Source organism: Pleurodeles waltl, chromosome 9 (genome assembly GCF_031143425.1).
Source record: "Pleurodeles waltl isolate 20211129_DDA chromosome 9, aPleWal1.hap1.20221129, whole genome shotgun sequence".
NCBI lineage: Eukaryota > Metazoa > Chordata > Amphibia > Caudata > Salamandridae > Pleurodeles > Pleurodeles waltl.
Window position 1 is genome coordinate 1,009,861,267 of NC_090448.1, and position 16,309 is coordinate 1,009,877,575.

General features: G+C 43.6%; 1 protein-coding gene across 1 annotated transcript in view; it reads right to left on the bottom strand.

Annotated features, from left to right (window-relative positions):
- INO80 (INO80 complex ATPase subunit) overlaps positions 1-16,309 on the bottom strand; it is a 626,594-nt gene that overhangs the window by 74,648 nt on the left and 535,637 nt on the right. The window contains exons 29-30 of the mRNA XM_069208609.1: positions 4,546-4,618; positions 2,205-2,363 (exon numbers count right to left, since the gene is read on the bottom strand). Of these exons, the coding sequence (XP_069064710.1) occupies positions 2,205-2,363; positions 4,546-4,618 (232 nt within the window). The remainder of the gene's footprint in view (positions 1-2,204; positions 2,364-4,545; positions 4,619-16,309) is intronic.

The following is a 16,309-nucleotide window of genomic DNA, read 5'->3' on the forward strand; positions in this document are numbered from 1 at the left end:
TCTACCTAGAAGTGAGAGTCAGGGCTGGCCCTCAACATGCAGGAAGACCAGCAGAAGTCAACGGAGCCCCCACGAGTGACCCAGAGGCGAAGGACACAGGGAGTCACAAGGAGGCCTTACCAGCACAACAAAGCAGAAGTCCCACATTGCAGGAGTTGCAGGACAGCGGCTGATCTTCGGATTGCAGAGTGCTAAGGGCAGGGCTTCTTGGAGCTTGAAGATCGCCCGGAGGAAGAGTCAACAAGCCTTGGCAAGCAATGCACAGGGGTTCCAGTCCAATGGCAGGAGCAGGGGCCCACAGTCTCCCAAGTTAGTTAGAAGACAAGCAGGACCCAGAGGAGACCACAGACTCACCACCTGTGAAGCAGAATCTTCAGATGTCCGTGGGACAGCAGACCACACCAGCCGGTTGACGTTGTCTTGAGGTGCCTGTGGATGCATGTGGGTGACTCCTTCACTCCAAGGGAGATTCCTTTGTGCTTCCTGGTGCAAACAGAGTCCTTGTGGCCCTGTAGGATGCACAGCCTTGGATGTTGCAGAATACTTGCAGGATCCGGAAAAACAATGTTGCAATGGGAGCCTTCCCACCAGAAGCAGACTTGTTTGGTTTCAAAGCAGACCAGCAGCGGTTCCAAAGTCCAGGAGCAGAAGACGTCTTGCAGAGAGTTCCTTGGAGAGTCTTGCTCGACAAATCTGAGGACCCACACGCAAGGGAGCCCTTACTCCTAAAAGGGGGTTGGTCACTCTCTGAAGAGGGTAAGGGACGTCATCTACCTGGCTTAACAAGCTAGATATTCCCAGGGGCCTCTGAACATCTTATTTTCAAGATAGGAGAATCAAGTGGCCATCTGGCAGAGTGACATCTGTAAGGGAGGAGCTGGACGAGGGGTGGTGGTTACTCCTGTCCTTTGTACAATTTTGCACCAGAGTGGGAACCAGCAGTTCCAGAATTGGTGCAAACCGGATTCTGCAATGAGGGCACCAAATGTGCCCTTTAAAGCAGCCAGGTGGTGCTCAGAGGCCACCCAACCCAGCCCTTAGACACCTACTACACAGGGGGGTGGGGTGGTCACACCTCTCCCTTGCAGGAAATCCTTTGTTCTGCTTCTCCGGCCTGAGCCTGGCTCACCAGCAGGAAGGCAGAACATTCTCTGAGGTCAGGAGTATCGTGGGCTGGAAGCTAGACCCCGTAGGGCTGCGCAGGCAGAACTGGGGGATCCTCTAAGGAACCCCCAGAGTACATGGTATCACGCAAATAACACTGGAATCCGTGTAGTTGCATGATTCCAGCATGTTTAATCCAAAAGACGTCTAAGTTTGGTGAAGCCATTGTGTAGTTGGACCACTCGTTTTGACCGGTGTCAACTACATACTTTAAGATGGCTTCCCTGCACTTACAGAGTTCAGGAATGAGCCTGGGGTCGGTAAGGGTGCCCTGATCATGCAGGGGTACCCTCACACCTGGAGACGTGCAGCCTGCCCTTGGGCTGAAGGGCCTACCGGAGGGGTGACCTATAATGTCTAAGTGCAGTGACCACGTTTGGTGGTGAAAGGGTGCATGCACTATTTCACGCAGACTGCAAGTGCAGTCCTGCAGACACAGTTTGCATGGTCTCCTATGGGTGGCACAATACATGCTGAAGCCTAGGGGAGACTCCTGGTGTACCAATGCCCTGGTTACATAAGTACCATATAACTGGGACTTACATGGGTGTTCCATTCCAGTATGCCAATTGTGGGTGTGAAAAGTTTACTAGCAACTAAATTCGGGGGAGAGGGCACTGGCACTGGGGTCCTAGTTACCAGGATCCCAGTGCACTACAGTAGCCCAAAAATACTAACACCAGGCAAAAACGTGGTGGGTACTACAATCAGAACCCAGCTTATTGCAGCTAATAAACATCAACAGAGACAAACCTCAGAAGCATTTGAATTTTTCAGAAAAATTCTAAAGAAGTGCCAATTAATAACACAGCCAATGTGACTTGTTACGAACATATAAAAAAATAATAATTGTGTTTCGGCAATAAACAGTATTTTAGAATTAGGACCACTTTGGACTCCCTGAAGTTTAACTTGTAAGTAGGGCTTGGTGCTCTTCTTGAGTCACTCAAGAAGAGGAGCCCACAGTCCATCATGACAATGACTACTCATTTCCATGCATGCATCCATCCATCCCTCCATCCATCAATTTTCTCCTTTACCTCGCTTTTCTCCTTTGCTCGCTGTAGGATACGCTCCTCAATGGTGCCCTTGCATATCAGACGGTACACTGTGACCTGTTTTGTTTGACCTAGCCGATGAGCTCGGTCCATAGCCTGCTGGTCTACTGTTGGATTCCAGTCACTGTCGTAGAATATCACCTGTATGGAGACAATGAATTAATTACCTACAGCACAAAAGAAAACTACCTAAAAAACATCCCAGTACTCACAGATGCTGCTATCAATAAGAGACAGGAGGACTGCTGACGTCTGGTGGATTCTACACTGATAAAAATATTGGAATTCTTCATACCTTAACATCTGAATTGTTTCTTCTACATTCAAGATTACTCCTTTCCCAAAAACTACTAGGCCAGCAGTGAGGTGTATCATCTACTTTTTTCAGCGTACTATCTGAACTATGTGAAAACATCAAGAGAAATGTTTTACCTTTACAAAATATTTTTGTGTGGACATTTAATTATTTAAGGGTTTTGAACAGTACCAGCATATGCAGCCTTGTGGCTTCTACAGAGCGCTGAAAGGAAGAGAAGTTATTGGAAGAAATACAGTCCGGAATTGTGCTACAGCAATAGTCAATAATCTGATACTGCTTGAGTACTTCCTTGATGACTTCCTGAGCAGGGCTAGAACAGTATGGATACCACACTTGTTTGGAGCAGTACCACTAAACTCATTCAGTGGTGCTTAGTGAAAGAAACGTTCGCTCATGACTGTGCAGAAGGCAAGACAGGTTAACACTTGCCAATGCATGCAAATCACCATTGCAAGGGACAAGGGACAGTGTGCAACAAACAGAGGAAGTTCTTTTCATCAGTATAATTCTCTCACCTCTGCTACCAAATTATTTTCATTTGAATTCTCTTTTTTCAATATTTATTGGTATCTATATATATAAAACAGGTATTTCTATAGAACAAACTTAGTCAAAATGTAGCAGAGTGCTGTAGATGCAGTCAACAAATGAATCTTAACTGGGCTTTGAGAGCAAATGATGACTATTACTGCATTGTGACATATTTTTCAAGACGTATGTCTTCAGCTCTGTCCTAAAATAGAGCACTCATGGACCAGTCCTAATGTATATGGCTTGTTCCTTTTTATGCACTTTTTCATCTCCAATTTGATGGTGTCTTGGCTATGGGTGTGCCAATATCCTCAGAGATTGTGAGCTTGTGGGCCAGTGGTGATGGCTTTGTAGATGATTTTGAAGATGATGGAGGCCAGCAAGAGGAGTCAGCCAGATATGTCAGTGTAGGGGTAATGGTTATAGTTTTTCAGGCATGCTGCAACATGTAGAATGATCTAAAGGGGAGGGGGCAGGGTGGAGTCTGAGAGGCTGTGAAGCTATGTTGGGCCATCATGTAGAGGAGAGAGTATGAGGACGAGTGGAGCAGTTCTGAAGTCACTTTCTAGGATGAAATGTTTTACTTTTTTAGTAGGAGTTAGAATTAGGCCATCATAGGTTTCTTGGAGAAATGTCCCTTGAGCAGAAGGTCTTTGTCCAGGTTAAATCAGAGTATCTTGACAACGGGTAAAAGGTGGGGATTAGCTGGACCATGCTGCTTATAAAACGCTGATGGGCATTCACAGATAAACGCACTACAAATATATGCATATTAGTTAGCATTAGGAGTAAATTAGTAGTTTATTAATTCTATGAATTTTGAAAACAAAGTTATTCACTACTACCCTTTGTGTTTCCTAAATGTTTAGTTGTGGATTAGCTGATTGTGAAGGAGAGCAAATAGGAGACAGACTCACAGGTTCTTCACCAGTTTAGAAGCTATTGGGAATCCAAATGACGATATCACTGAGCAGCACAAGGAACGATCAGAAAATATTTGATGATGTAAGGAAATGGATGGCAGGGTGACAGTAAGGGACATGATTGTTCAGAGATAAGGAAACAAGTGAGTTTTTTGGCTATCCTATCACTTGAGAACTTCCTAACTGGATACAGGTCAATTATATAATGCACATACTGTTTCACGTTAGGGTAATATAACATCTGTAAGAACCTGGCTTTGTGCAATCTAAAAAAAAGTCTCCAAAATCTAATGTGAATGATTCATTTCACTGTGAGCTTGTGAAACATTCCTCCTGTCAAGCTATAACATTCTTGTAGGCTTCCAAGCCCCCAAAAAACTTTTTTAATAAGTTTATGGCTTTAAGATTATCCTGTAAAACTTGGAAGAACTATGAGGTTTAAATTTTAAACCGAGCAATGTGAAGTAATACAAAATAATTGAACTCACATGCAGCACACACATCAACACCACAGGCCTCATGTTCACTTCATTTTATTAGGATCACCTACCGTATCGGCAGCAGTGAGGTTAATACCCAGGCCACCAGCTCTTGTGCTCAGGAGAAATACAAAGATGTCAGTTCTGCAATGAATGTGAAACACACATAAGACCTTGTTAGCATGATATACAAATAAACCATCTGTTGTTTAACATTACTTTCATAGCCCATTATAATTAATAGTCTGTATTGCTGCATAAAAGCTGGTTTAAGTTGTTTATAATGAGTAACATATATCCTTAACCAGTAGAAGAGAATATACACTTTATTATTCAAGGACCAGATACACATTGCATTCCTTTCTTTGAAACCTACAAAGTTTTCTAATGCAGCTTTCTCGCTTAATAAGAGCACAGCATCACTGCAGAACTTTGGTATGGAGACTAATGCAAGCAATCAGATGACACAGACTTCATGATATTGGACTGATAATAAAACCTGCTTTACAAAATATTACTGTGGACACTAATAACATGTGTCCCAATAAGAAAGCTGAAAGGAATGCATAATCCGCCAGTTAACAATGTTCTTCCCTAACACTAAAGGCAAAGTCTTTGATAAACTCTCTTCACAGGTACTGGCCACACATACTACACAAATCACAACATTCACTCTACCCGTCAAGAGTAACATCAGGAGAACATAACTTCTGAGTCCCATAAAGAAGCCTTCACAGGACACAACTGATGACTTTTAATAATACCACAATGATAACTACAATGGAGGTAACTAGCTGTTTTTCTATAGCTTTGGATCATTTACAGATCTATAATAAGAGCAGCAAACAGTGTAATGTGTGACAGAAGTAAACAATTTGAGACAATTTGCAAACTAAATCCAAATAAATGTTTTAGACCACCTGTCCTACTCATGTATCAAGCTTCTGATTCACTTCAGGCAATTATAACAATTATGTTCTTAGAGAACTATGTTCTTACAAATACCCAAGACAGGTGTATTAAGAGAAATGCTGCCTCAGTTGTTTTGGTCAGTAAGAGGGTAGACACAGTGGGTACTCGCTAAGGAAATTGTTGGTTTAATCTTATATGATACTAGGCAGACTTCCCAATCTAGGTTTTAACATTTCTTTACTATTTTAGAGGCCACAAATGGTGTTGAGGAGATAGCCTTACCTTTTTTGCTCTTATTAGAGTTAAGGAGGCACAGAAAAATGAAAAATAATGCAATTGCTACGAAACTTCAATGAACATTGAACCTCGTAGGGTACCATGCATAACTGAGTGGGGAATTCTATATTATACTAACCTTATTTCCCAAGTAACAGTGACAAAGGACCAGCTCCAGAGGACATGTTTATTGTTGTGGAATACACACACACAAAAGAGATTAAAAAAAACTAACCTTCGAAAATCTCATCTATACTAAGTTTCATAATAAAGTTCAGTCTGGGCAAATACAGATGTTTCCGGCAGATAGAAATAGGTGAATAGTGGGTTTGAACCCTTGCAAAATATTTAAATTATGTATTACACAGTCAGGACTTGTGTCTCTAAATTAAAATTGACACAACATCTCAACACTTCATAGGAAAACAGACCTCTTGTCTAAGGGCAAGCTGTGAATACTGCAAAACAACTGACCAAGGAAAATGTTACCTGCCCTGGTCCCCCTTCACACCCAAGAGTGCAACGCTGAGTAGCATAATATTTAAATTATCATATTGTGGGTTCCCTTAAAATGCAAGATTGAACCTGGTGATGTTGAGGGTCAAGGTAGCAGCAGGATTATGTCGCTGGGTATAATGGGGGAGGATCATCTCGAATCCATTCTCAGAACTATGTGAGCATGGCATCCCACACCCTTTGGTAGCTTGGCACTGAGCAGTCAGGATTAACTTAGAAGGCAATGTGTAAAGTATTTGTGCAATACATCACAAAAATACACCAAACATTGTTTAGAAAAATATGCTATACCTATCTGGTAATATGCAGGTCAAAAATTATCAAGATGCAATAAGTATATGTTGCAATATCACTGTAAAAATGATATAAAGTGTCTTTAATCTCTTAAAAAAGCAACAAGTGTCTCTTGCAAGCACAAAGTGCCTGGTTTTCGTACAAATTCTCTGCAAGGGACCGCATAGGAGGAGATGTGTGGAAAACGGAGAGATGTGCGTCGATTTTTCCAGCACACACAGACATTGCGTCGTTGATTTTTCACGCAGGGAAGGCTTTGCTCCGATTTCCGGTGCGCTGACTTTGATCCTCTTCGGGGACAATGCGCTGAAATCCAGTGCTTGCAGGACGAAGTCACAGGGGCTGCGTCAATCCAGTGGGCGATGCGTGGAAATCCTAGGCGTGCAGGACGATGTCACAGGAGCTGAGTCGATCCGGTGGGCGGTGCGTGGAAATTTCTATCGCACGGCAGCCATTACGTCGATTCCTCTCAGGAAGTCGGACTGCGTCGCTCCGGCTCGGCTTTGCGTCGATCCAGTGGGCGCGCGTCGAATTTCCTGTCACAACGCAGGCGCTGCATCGATCTTCTCCTTCCGAAGTCGGGCTGCATTGTTCCGGTTTGGTGTGCAGTGATTTTCTCACCGCGATGCAGGCGGTGCGTCGTTTCTTGCAGGATGTGCTTCGGAATTTTTGCCTGCACAAGGAGTTCTTTGCAGAGATGAAGTATTTTTGGTCCTGAGATTTCAGGGAACAGGAGGCAAGCTCTATCCAAGCCCTTGGATAGCACTTCTCAGCACAGCCAGAGAGCAGCAAGGCAGCAGGGCAACAGCAAGACAGCAGTCCTTCTCAGAAAGGCAGTCCAGGTGAGTCCTTTGGGCAGCCAGGCAGTTCTTCTTGGCTGGTTGCAGGTTCTGGTTCAGGGTTTCGTCTCCAGGAAGTGTCTGAGTTGGTAGGGGTAGAGGCCCTGATTAAATACCCAAATGTGCCTTTGAAGTGGGGGAGACTTCAGAGAGTGGCTTAGAAGTGATAAAGGTCCCCTTTCAGTTCCATCCTGTCTGCCAGGGTCCCAGAAGGGGGTGTGGCAGTCCTTTGTGTGAGGGCAGGCTACTGTCCTTTGACATGTAAGTGTCAGGCCCTCCACCCTCCCAGCCCAGGAAGACCCATTCAATATGCAGATGTGTGCAAGTGTGACTGAGCGTCTTGTGTTTATGGTTTGTCTGAGCGAATGCACAAGGGAGCTGTCAACTAAACCTAGCCAGACATGGATTGTAAGGCACAGAAGTATTTAAGTGCAGAGAAATGCCCACTTTCTAAAAGTGGCATTTCTAAAATAGTATTATTAAATCCAACGTCACCAGTCAGTTTTGTATTACCATTCTGGCCATACTAAATATGACCGGGTTACTCCTTTCAGATCAGAAGCTACCACTCAAGCAGTATATCAAGGTAGCCCTAATGCTAGCCTATGAAAGGAGCAGGCCTCACAGCAGTGTAAGGTGAATTTAGGAGTTTTACACTACCAGGTCATGTAAACTACACAGGTACATGTCCTGCCTTTTGTCTACACAGTACCCTGCCATAGGGGTTACCTAGGGCCCACCTTAGGGTGACGTATATGTAGAAAAAGGGGAGCAATAGGCTTGGCAGTGAAACTGCACACACAGGCCGTGCAATGGCAGGCCTGAGACCTGGTTAAGGGGCTTCTCACGTGGGTGGCACAATCAGTGCTGCAGGCCCTCTAGGGGTATTTAATCTACAGCCCCTGGGCACATATAGTGCATTTACTAGGGACTTATAAGTAAATTAGATAATCCAATTGGGTATGATCCAGTGTCACCATGATTTAGGGGAGAGAGCATATGCACTTTACCAATGCTAACCAGTGCTAAAGTGTGCAGAGTCCTAAAACCAGCAACAACAGTGTCCAAAAAGTGGAGGGAGGCAGGCAAAAAGTTAGGGGTGACCACCCTAAGACTGCCAGGTCTAACAGACATCATTTGGGGGGGCGTTGAGCTCTTCGGGGCATGGTGAGGAGACATGTGGCAAACAGTAAAGCAAGGTTGGTGAAGCGTGCTCGGACTCTGTAGTTCTTTCTCCTTTGGAAGAAAACCAAGCCTGTGGCCTCCCAGAAGTTCAGGGTCACAAGTTCAGTGATGGTGGCAGGGGTATCATGAATCGTATACCAGTAATCAGTGATACTGTGTTACGACCAAAGCATATGCTGGAGGTCAGCCAATTGGACCTGGCATCTGGGGGACAAGAGTTGGGGTGTAGGAAAAATATGATTTACTCGAGAAAGAGTGAGATATGCCCTGTGCAGCACCATGTACTGAAGGTTTTTGAAGTGCGTGTCACTGGTGATGTTCTGGAGGGGATTCCAGGGCCTTGGCCCATTCAATGTCATGCAGAGGGGACACCAGATCCTCCTCCCAGATGTACTGGAGGTGAGTCAGGGGGGTGCCTTTATGTTATCTAATGGCCTTGTATATACATGTTACCTGGTAGAGCCACGTCCCCACTGTGTGCAGTGTGTGTACATCAGCATGGGTGAGTGGCTCCTCGTCCATTGTGTGTCACAGGGCTCATACTGTTGCTAGTAGCTGCCCATGTAATAAGAACTGGCCTGGGGGGATGTTGTGATCTTGGCGTAATTGGTCAAATGGAGCAAAACGGCTATTCTGGAAGAGATCGCCCAATGTCTGCCACATAGTCAGTTGGTCAGCTGTGAAGGGTTTAAGAGGACCCAACAGACCCTGAAGGGGACTCACAGGGGATTAAGGTTGCATTTGTTTTGTGAGTTGGATGATCCTGGCCAAACATTTACTGGCCACCCAAACGTGCAGAGACCATGAGGTTGTGGTCTCATGATAGGGTGTAGCAGTCTAGTGGATGACGTGTAGTGAGAGTGGCCCTTGCCCACTGCTGGTTTCATATAAATTCTTCCCTGCTAAATACCGGGAAACCCACTGGAGCTGCGCCACCAGGGACTAGGATTTGAAAGATGAGGCACCCAGTGCACCCTGTCCCAATGGTAGCTGAAGCTTTGTGAGCACCACCGGCCATTATTTGATGTCCCAGAGAAGGTCTCCCAGCATCTGATCTACTCCCTGGAAAAACTGTTGGTGGGGGTATAAAAGTACATTGACAAAATAATACAGAAGGCGAGGGAGAGTGATCATTTTCAAGAGAGTGATTTTGCCATGAGTTTGAATGGTAGGTGTTGCCAGAATCACGTTTCAGATCTGAGGGCAAAGATGCTCATTTTAGGCTTCCTTCAAATAACTCTTGTTGGGAGTGCCAAGATAGTAGACCGCTGCTGTTGTCCAGGTTAGCGGCTTGTCACCCAGGCATAAAATCTGAGAGGGTTAAAGGGGTTGGGGGGTGATTTCCCCCACAGACCCACAGCCACCACAAACTAATAGAAGGCTATCGACCCAATGTCTATCCCTGAGTCCCGAAAGTACAGCAGCAAATCATCTGAATGTAATGCCACGGCATGGGTGATGTCATCTAGGGGGATGCCCCAGTGGTGCCCTTCTAGTTGATGGAAGTGTGCCAAAGGCTTCACTGCGATGGCAAAAAGGATTGGGGACAAAGGGCAACCCTGCGGCGTGCCACTGTCAATGGGAAAGCGAAATCATCAGGCCGATTTGTAACTAGGTAATTGGATTGGTGTACAGTAGTTTTGAGTACGTCAGAAGGCACCTATCGAAGCCCATTGTCCGTAGGACCTCCAAGAGGTAGTCCAAGGAGAGAGAATCAAAGGCCTTTCCAAGGTCCAGAATCAGGCATGCCTCTTGAGGGTAGCATATTGAAGCCTGGTCCATTACATGGAAGAGTCTTCTGATGTTATTGGGTGTGCTGTGACCGGGAACAGACCCGTTTTGAATATGAAGATTTAATAGTTAAAAAAAATTTTTTTTTTTTTTTTAACTCCTAAACACTGAATGCACAGAGCATTGAAATGGAAAAGTCAGTACTAGTGATGTAAACTAAAACATTTAAATATTGAGCATGAAGGGATACCCAAACAGCTTTTTGCTGACATTTACAGACTAAACAGTGTATCAAATTTGCCATGCTAATTTTTCTGTGGTAGATAAATGCTGGCCACACGGGGCGCTAATACAAAAAGTATTTATTTCAAATTCAAGTCGTACATGGAAACGTCCCAGCCTCCTCAAACAAAGGAGGTAACTGACTCTCCTTGCATTGCAAGATCAACCGGGGTTCCACAGTCTAAACCACTCAAGGTACATTCTACACACTAAGCATTGGTAAACTATAAACATGATACATTGCATTGGTACACTATAAACATCCTACCTCAGGATACTACATACCTCGTGCCTTTTGAAAATATTTTTTTCCTTGAGTAAATGAAAACAAATACCAAACTATCATACAAAAAGTAGGGACTCTACAGTTAAGATAAACCTATTTTTTTCCCTTGAAAACATAAATGTGTCATGAACTTGGGAGGCCCCAACACTGTGCTTACTACGCCTAAGTTCACTGTTTTTACCACCTTTGTTACTTTTTTTCAGGTCAGCATGTACCACTACAATTCTGGTTAAATTACAAATGCGGTTATAACTAAGCCTCAATAAATTGGGAAATATGTCTACAAACCGAAAAGGTGCGGGGAATTTTGCGGTTCCACTTTTCAGTGGAAGTTTCATCTTCACCATGGGCCAGATGTACGAAGCATTTTTCTAGTCGCAAAGGGGCCGATTCTGCGAATTGGCCCCTTTTCGACTAGAAAAATGCTTTTTGGGATGTACAAATCGCAGTTTGGGTTTTGCGATTTGGTATTAGGAAGGTGCGAGTCAAGGGGTCCCTTCCTAATACTGAATCTAAATGGTATGAATGACTGTTTTGTGACCATGAATGCAGTCGCAAAACAATCACAGCACGAATTTCAAATTGGTGCTAACCCATTGACACTGTTGTACATCCGGTTTTGTGACTCGCAAATTGCGAGTCACTAAGACTCGCAGTTTGCGAGTCGCAAAACCGGATCTTCGTATATGTGGCCCCATGTCTCCAACACTCACTTCAGTAGGACTAACAGCTTTACGCACATCAAACCTTTGTTTCCTCTTTCACATTCTCACAAGTTGAGATTTTTCCCAATCATTATCCTTACACTCTTCCCCCCTTAAATTTGTCACACCTCAGCCACAATGGTGTTACCATAGTTTTAAGGCTTCCTACCCCAACAAATTCAAAGGGAACTGTGACTGAGTGAGGTATAAGACTGCAAATTTCAACCCTTTCCAACAAGTCTCTTTTTCCAGTCTTTATTTTGTGCCTTACAAATTTGGATAGATTCTTTTAGCACTTGATTGAACCACTCTACCATCTCATTAGTGTTGGGATGATATAGAGAACACTTTTTATGCTTAATCCCTCTCAAATATATGAAATCTTCCATTTCTTTAGACACCAATTGAACAATACTGTCTGTCAAAATACAGTTTGTGAACCCTTCTCTACTGAAAACCTCCCAGAGAAAAGTAATTATTTTATTAGTCTCTACACTTTGAGTGATACAATCTTCAGGCCAACACAAGAACATATCTATTACTACTAAAACATAATACTGACCAGTCTTACTCGTAACTGGCCCCAGTATGTCCAGAGCTACTTCCTGCCCCTCTCTCTCTCTCTCTCACTGGAGTGTTTCTCACTATCATCGCTTGAACTCTTGGCTTATAGCTTTTGTCACCAGAGCAACATTCTATGCACTCTCATATACATCTCTCAATCTGAGTGTCCATCCCCGTCCACCAGAAATGCAGCCTGATCCTTTCTTAAGTTTTAGAAAATTCCCAAATCTCCATGGTGACCCAACTGTATAAGCTTTTCTCTGACTATACTCTTGAGATATTAATCTCGTATCTCTCCAAAGCAACCCATTATTTTAAGACAGGTCATTCTTCACCGTCCAAAACCTCAAACCATTCTCACTCTCGTCTTTTTTTAGAGTTCTATCCTATCCTGCCCAACTTCCTTATTTCTTTTAAAACCTCATCTTCATCCTAAAAAGACCTCCACTCATGTTCGCTGACCACTACATCAGAGACCTTGGAATCATCTAGGTTCCAAATCTTATCCTCCACATCAGAATTATGTTCTATTTGCTAGGGAATCAAAACTGACAAATAGTCTGCAACTCTGTTCTCCACTCCTGGGGTATCCACCACCTTGAAAATGTAGTCTTGTAAAGCCACTACCCATTTACAGGTTCAACTTGAAACAGCATCCAATTTTGTCGTTTCTCGCTTCGAAGTCCACCTCCCAGAGAAATGTCATCAGTATTTTTATACTCCAGTAAATGCAAACAGCTTCACGCTCAATTACAGAATATCTGTTTTCAGGCCGCACTAAACTTCTAGAAATAAACATTATAGTTCTTTCTATTCCATTCTTTGTTTGTTTTAGCACCTCACCCAACCCTTTAGAGCTGGCGTCTGTGATCAAAATGGTGCAATCTCCGACATCACAACTTCGCAAAGATGGGGCATTGTTAAGAGAAGATTTTACATCCTGGAATTCATGTTCACATAAAGAGGACCAATTAAACGTAGCAATTTTTTTTTTTTTTGCAGAGACCTCATATTTTGGGTGTGGCTGGCAAAAGATGGCACAACCTTGTTATAAAATTCGGCCATCGCGAGAAAAGTTATCAGTTCTTCCTTGTCCTCCGGCACATGTAAATTGTCAACAGTTTTAACCAATTGTTCCTTAGGTTTCGCTCCCTCTTTAGTCAACCTATGACCCTAGTAATCGATTTCTGTTTCATTAAATGTACATTTTTATTCCCATAAGATCAGGCCTCTCATCTTGAACCTCTTTAAGACTAATTTCAGTCCACAATCATGCTCTTCTTGGTTGGACCCATAAATCAACATATCATCCTGATAGATTCCCCACCCAAGAACCTCATCTAGCCCATCTTCCATTGCTCTTTGAAAAACTGCAGTGACAGAGTTGAGTTCAAAAGGTAACCCAATGAATTTGAGCAACCCAAACAGCATGATAAATGTGGTCAAATCCCTAAAGTCTTCAACTAAACTAATTTGATCATACGCTGCCTTTAGTTCTAGGGTTGAAAAAATACAAGTTCCTTCTAATTGTGTAAGCAACTTTGAGATATTCGGAAGCAGGTACTTATCCTACACTACTGATCTATTGAGACTTCTCAGATTAACACATAAACGTATATCTCCCAAGGTCTTGCACGCTAGTACTACAGGCGTAACCCATTCCATAGCCTCAGTTTTTACTATTATCCCCTCTTTTTCTAACTTCTAAAGTTCACTCTGCACATTTAGTCTCAAAGATAGGGGGACACTTCGTACCTTACATGTAACAGGGGAAAGTTCACTCTTCAGAACATTTTTTTGTGTCTAATTAGACAAGCATCCCAACTTCTCCTGAAAAACTTCCTTGAAATCCTGACACAGTTCTAGTGGGACTCCCTTCACACTTCCCTTGCCCGCAGCCAGTGTGTCAGGTAAATGTTTCAAAATTATACTTAGTTCATTATTAGGATCTAGCATCTCTCCTACTTTTTTGGTGGAACCAACTAATAATGTTGTCTCCTCTGCATAATACATCCACCTTCCTGGCTTTGAGACGCCGTTTATATTCTAAAACACCACTGAAATGACTTAACAACTTAATGGCCTGTCCACCATTGGCCAACAGACATATGTCAGGTTTGAAAAGGTTGACCTTGCCCATAAGTTATGTTAATAGAAATCTTTAGGTATTAGTGAAATATTTGCACCTCAGTCAAATAACATGTCACCACATTTCCCATTAATACTCACTGTATCAACTGGACCTCTCATGCTATATCATACTTGGAGAACGACTTCCATACAATGCAAATCATCATATTCAACATCTTTAGTCTGGGCAAATACAGATGTTTCCCGCAGATAAAAATAGGTGAATAGTGAGTTTGAACCCTTGCAAAATATTTAAATTATGTATTACACAGTCAGGACTTGTGTCTCTAAATTAAAGTTGACACAACATCTCAACACTTCATAGGAAAACAGACCTCTTGTCTAAGGGCAAGCTGTGAATACTGCAAAACAACTGACCAAGGAAAATGTTACCTGCCCTGGTCCCCCTTCACACCCAAGAGTGCAATGCTGAGAAGCATAATATTCAAATTATCATATTGTGGGTTCGCTTAAAATGCAAGATTATGAGTCGTTTCACCTTTACATTTCTTAAACACACGACTATTACTAAAAATGGTAATCTAAAGGTTTAATGTTTGAAACTTTTTTATTGAGGGTTTACATACGTTGCGGCAAGTACAGCTTGTTTGAACATCGAGAATGAAAGGAAGGATGCACAAGTATGATGGGAGATTCAGACAACAACATATGCATTTGTAGACACATACATTCCAGATGGTAAAGTGCTTTAGTTCGAGCAATGAGGTATGAGGATTGCAGCTGCGGAAAGTATTTCCATGCATGGGATGAGGTAGGTTAGTCCTATGTGCCCCATGATAGTTGGTTTTAAATGAATGGACCTCTAGAGTCAACGGTGGGGGAGAAAACGAGAACTGGGAAAATTGCAAGTGGGGGGAATAACAAGGGAGGAGATAAAAAGAGTGAACTGTTGAGGAAGCATGCGACTGGAAAGAGAGGGGCATGGGCAAAGCGTGGTAGGTAACAGGAACAGTGAAGGTGGTACCCGCCCGGGGAGCCCCTTTCGGCCTGCCCAGAACTACTGAGGAGAAAGAGGGATGCTTGACTTGTGTGTGTGTGTGTGGGGAGGGGGGGCAGGGTGGCTAGGAACCTGGTGATGTTGAGGGTCAAGTAGCAGCAAGATTATGTTGCTGGGTATAATGGGGGAGGATCATCTTGAATCCATTCTCAGAACAGGGTGAGCATGGCATCCCACCCTCTGGTAGCTTGGCATTGAGCATTTAGGATTCACTTAGAAGGCAATGTGTAAAGTATTTGTGCAATACATCATGCCATAACACAGCAGAACACCTCAAAAATACACCAAACATTGTTTAGAAAAATATGGTATACCTATCTGGTAATATGCAGGTCAAAAATTATCAAGATGCAATAAGTATCTGTTGCAATATCACTGTAAAAATGATATAAAGTGTCTTTAATCTCTTTAAGAAGCAACAAGTGTCTCTTGCAAGCACAAAGTGCCTTGTTTTCGTACAAGTTCTCTGCAAGGGACCGCAGAGGAGGAGATGTGTGGAAAACGGGGCGATGTGCGTTGATTTTTCAAGCGCACACAGATGTTGAGTCGTTGATTTTTCACGCAGGGAAGGCTTTGCTTTGATTTCCGGTGCGCTGACTTTGATCCTCTTCGGGGACAATGCGCTGAAATCCGGTGCTTGCAGGACGAAGTCACAGGGGCTGCGTCGATCCAGTGGGCGATGCATGGAAATCCTAGGCGTGCAGGACGATGTCGATGTTTCTATCGCAGCCATTGCGTCGATTCCTCTCAGGAAGTCGGACTGCGTCGTTCCGGCTCGGCTTTGCGTCGATCCAGTGGGCGTGCGTCGAATTTCCTGTCACAACGCAGGCGCTGCATCGATCTTCTCCTTCCGAAGTTGGGCTGCATTGTTCCGGTTTGGTGTGCAGTGATTTTCTCACCGCGATGCAGGCTGTGCGTCATTTCTTGCAGGATGTGCATCGGAATTTATGCCCGCACAAGGAGTTCTTTGCAGAGATGAAGTATTTTTGGTCCTGAGATTTCAGGGAACAGGAGGCAAGCTCTATCCAAGCCCTTGGATAGCACTTCTCAGCACAGCCAGAGAGCAGCAAGGCAGCAGGGCAACAGCAAAGCAGCAGT